This window comes from Coffea eugenioides, chromosome 4 (assembly GCF_003713205.1).
Source record: "Coffea eugenioides isolate CCC68of chromosome 4, Ceug_1.0, whole genome shotgun sequence".
Lineage (NCBI taxonomy): Eukaryota > Viridiplantae > Streptophyta > Magnoliopsida > Gentianales > Rubiaceae > Coffea > Coffea eugenioides.
Genome location: NC_040038.1, coordinates 27475963 through 27479823, shown reverse-complemented (window position 1 = coordinate 27479823; position 3861 = coordinate 27475963). Strand labels below are relative to the sequence as shown.

The following is a 3861-nucleotide window of genomic DNA, read 5'->3' as shown; positions in this document are numbered from 1 at the left end:
GTGTGGCGGGAGATCACCATTGTGACGACTGGAAAACATGTTGTCACTGAAACTCGTCCTACAGTGACAACTTAAAATATCGTCACAATATGGTTGCCAGTTCTAAATTAGTGACAACAACTAGTCGTCACTGTCCAAAGCATTTATTCCCACTCACTTTCACTAATTCTACTATGTCACCCTAATATTTTCAATATGGCCCATATGTTGTAAATAAGTTTTATTAATTCTACTATGACACCCTAACTTTTACATTTTGACCCCATATACCACCTTAATTTTTTCAATATGGCCCATGTGTTGTAAATAAATTTAATATGTGTTGTAAATAAATTTTATTAATTTTGCTATGACACCCTAACTTTTACATTTTAACCCCATATACCACCTTAATTTTTTCAATATGGCCCATGTGTTGTAAATAAATTTTATTAATTCTACTAGGACACCCTAACTTTTACATTTTGACCCCATATACCACCTTAATTTTTTCAATATGGCCCATGTGTTGTAAATAAATTTTATTAATTCTACTATGACACCCTAACTTTTACATTTTAACCCCATATACCACCCTAATTTATTCTATATGGCCCATACGCTGCAAACAAATTTAATTAATTATGTTATGACACCCGAACTTTTACATTTTAGCCCCGTATTTGGTAAACTAATCTCATTAACTCTACCATGACACCTTATCTTTTACAATTTAGCCTCGTATGTGATAAAGAAAAGTTTTATTAATTCTATTATGGCACCCTATGCTTTTACACTTTAGGTTGTGTTTATCATTAGCAAAATGAGGAATGTATTGTAAAAAACAACGTTTACGTATTTTTTAATTATTCCAAACATAGCTAATACCTTGTTATAAAGTTAAAAAATATCATGAATACTTTATTTAGTTCTCTTGACAACATATGGAAAATTACTGATTAACATAGTGTGAAAATAATGGAAGTGAATAATAAAATTTAATATGAAATTAAGTAAAAATCTTGACAATTCCATGACTAGAGTTTGTTATGGATTACAATTTACAATAATCAAATTGTTTATGGTTTATGAATCAGTACATGTATCAAATAGATTTCGTGTTTCATGCATGTATTAGTAAACTATTTTGGTTATTTGATCAACTAAACAAATTGTTTGGTCTCGTCAGACCACAATTCATGCATAATTGATAAAATTATTAAATTGATACAAAAAATATTTGCATTAAAATATCTTTTTTTGAATATAAACATATTTTTAAAGTGCTTGTTCCTAACTCACTTTCATTATTTCTACTATGCCACCCTAATTTTTTCAATGTGGCTTATATGTGATAAATAAATTTTATTAATCTTATTATGACACCCTAAATTTTACATTTTAGCCCCATATGTAATAAACTGATTCCATTAACTCAATCATGACACCTTATCTTTTACAATTTAGCCTCGTATGTGATAAATCGATTTCATTAATTCTATTATGGCACCCTATCCTTTACACTTTAGTTGATGTTTTTCATTAGCAAAATGAGAAAGATATTTTAATAAAATATATATACATATTTTTATAATTGTTCCAAACTTAGCTAATAACTTGTACCGAACTTAGCTAAGGTTAAAAAATATCATGGATTCCCTATCTAATTGTCTTGACAACACATGGAAATTATTGACTAGCATAGTGTGAAAATAATGGCAAAGAACAATAAAATTCAACATGAAATTAACTAAAATCTTGACAATCGCATGGCTGGAGTTTATTATTAATTACATTAGTCACATTATTTATGGTTTATAAATCGGTATTTGTACAAATATATTTAGTGTTTCATGCATGTATTAGCAAACTATTTTGGTTAATTGATCAACTAAACAGCTTGTTAGGTCTTGTCAGACCACAATTTCGTACATAATTAATAAAATTATTAAATTAATACCAAAAATATTTGCATTAAAAGATTTTTTTTGAATCATAAACATATTATTAATAAGACACTAAATATTCCAAAAACACTAATTTTCAAAAACACTAAATTTTCCAAAAATTATCCAAAAACACTAAATTTTCAAAGTTTTAATGTAACAAATAAAGTTCCAGATACAACTTGTGAAGTAAAAAAGCTCAAAATAATAACCTTATTGTTGCGATTTTTTTTTGAACAATAATTTGATCAATTAGCCGTACAAAAGAGGATGAAAGTGTTATTTTTTGGTCTTAGCTAAAATGGAAGCGGGAAGCTGAAAATTGAAGAAGTATAGGCGGATGAACAAAAGAAGCAGAAACGACATCGTTTTGGCTTTGTTGTTTGATAAAAACACTCACAACACTTGCAAAAATTTCGGACAAAACTTTCTTTCCCTCTTCTTGCCAGTTTTGGACACTGTCATCTTCTTCTTCTCTCCACTGCCATCTTGCTGAAATTATCCAAAAAATCACTTTGAGCCACCATTTTCATCCCTAATTTGAGCTACCCAAAAGATTTGTGCAGATTTTGTGGAGTTGCAGATAGCAAAAATCCCTAGATCGGTGCAGCACTTGCTCGCTGGCAAGAACACAGAAAAATGACCATGAATTTTGGGGGAAAGCCAGAGTTAGAAGACTGAATCTTGAGAAAAACAAGAGCTAAGGTTGTCACCGCATAATTTGAGGTAAATAATCTCAAATTTTTCCATCTAATTTAGATATTTTCTATCAAATGTAGGTCGATTGAGGTAAATCTTGAGGATTCGTATACAATAAAGAATACTTTAAGGATTCGTATTTCTTGCCCAGGAATAGGCTTGATATTACTTGTTTTGAGAATAGTTATGCTAGAGATTTTATCAAGTTTGCAGCTGAGCCGTTTGGCAAGGATAATCAGGAGGAGGAGCTGCTGCACAATCGGGTCACCGGAGGCCGCCTAGTGTTCAATTTGTTATCTCTCTGCCTCTCTCTCCGTCGTCGTCGTGCTCCTTCTCCTCTATCTTCCCAATTCTCAACAGCAGCCATGATAATTCCAGAGAAGAACAGGAGAGAGATCTCCAAGTACCTGTTCCAAGAGGGAGTTTTCTATGCAAAGAAAGATTTTAATTTGGCGAAGCATCCCGAGATCGATGTCCCAAACTTGCAGGTGATTAAGCTGATGCAGAGCTTCAAGTCCAAGGAGTACGTCCGAGAAACCTTCGTTTGGATGCATTACTACTGGTATCTTACGAATGACGGCATCGAGTTCCTGAGGACTTACCTCAATCTTCCCTCTGAAATTGTTCCTGCTACTCTTAAGAAGTCTGCCAAGTCCCTCGATCGTCCTATGGGTGGACCTCCTGGTGACCGCCCTCGCGGACCACCAAGGTTTGATGGGGATAGGCCCAGATTTGGTGACAGGGAGGGGTATCGTGCTGGTCTCCGTGGACCTCCTGGTGAGTTTGGTGGTGAGAAAGGTGGAGCTCCTACGGATTACCAGCCTGCTTTCAGGGGTTCTAGTGGAAGGCCTGGCTTTGGTCGTGGATCTGGAGGTTATGGTTCGGCACCACCAAGTTCATGCTTCTCTTAGATTCATGTTTTGCTAAATTATGTTATTTGCAATTTAGGCTCTCAGATATTGCAGTTGAAAGTTATGCATGTTGAGATACGTAGTTGATTGAGACTCTATCTACAGTTTTGGTTGCTCTAGGTCTTCAAATCAATCTAAGGAATTTCTTAAAAATATTTGGTGGCACCTTTTTTCTGGGTTTAATGGATTATACGCTGGTGCTTCTTGTTACTAATAAAAAAAAAAAAAGGATAATCAGGAGATTGCAAAGTAAGGATTTTTATTCTTGTCATAAGGCAGAGATATAATTTGCTCGTTCTTGGTATCCTAGATTCTCTATGAATTCC

The 3861-nt window shown here is 33.6% G+C and overlaps 1 protein-coding gene across 2 annotated transcripts; it reads left to right on the top strand.

The window, feature by feature from the left end:
* The first annotated feature begins 2901 nt into the window (after positions 1–2901).
* LOC113768777 (40S ribosomal protein S10-1-like) lies at positions 2902–3654 on the top strand. 2 transcript variants are annotated; one of them, XM_027313252.1, is made up of 2 exons: positions 2902–3309; positions 3409–3654. In XM_027313252.1, exons 1-2 carry the CDS (start codon positions 2990–2992, stop codon positions 3533–3535), a joined length of 447 nt encoding a protein of 148 aa, XP_027169053.1. In that variant the 5' UTR covers positions 2902–2989; the 3' UTR covers positions 3536–3654. The 2 variants fall into 2 exon arrangements, with proteins under 2 accessions (XP_027169053.1, XP_027169052.1); XM_027313251.1 differs by having other exon boundaries at positions 2902–3654.
* The last annotated feature ends 207 nt before the right edge of the window (positions 3655–3861 follow it).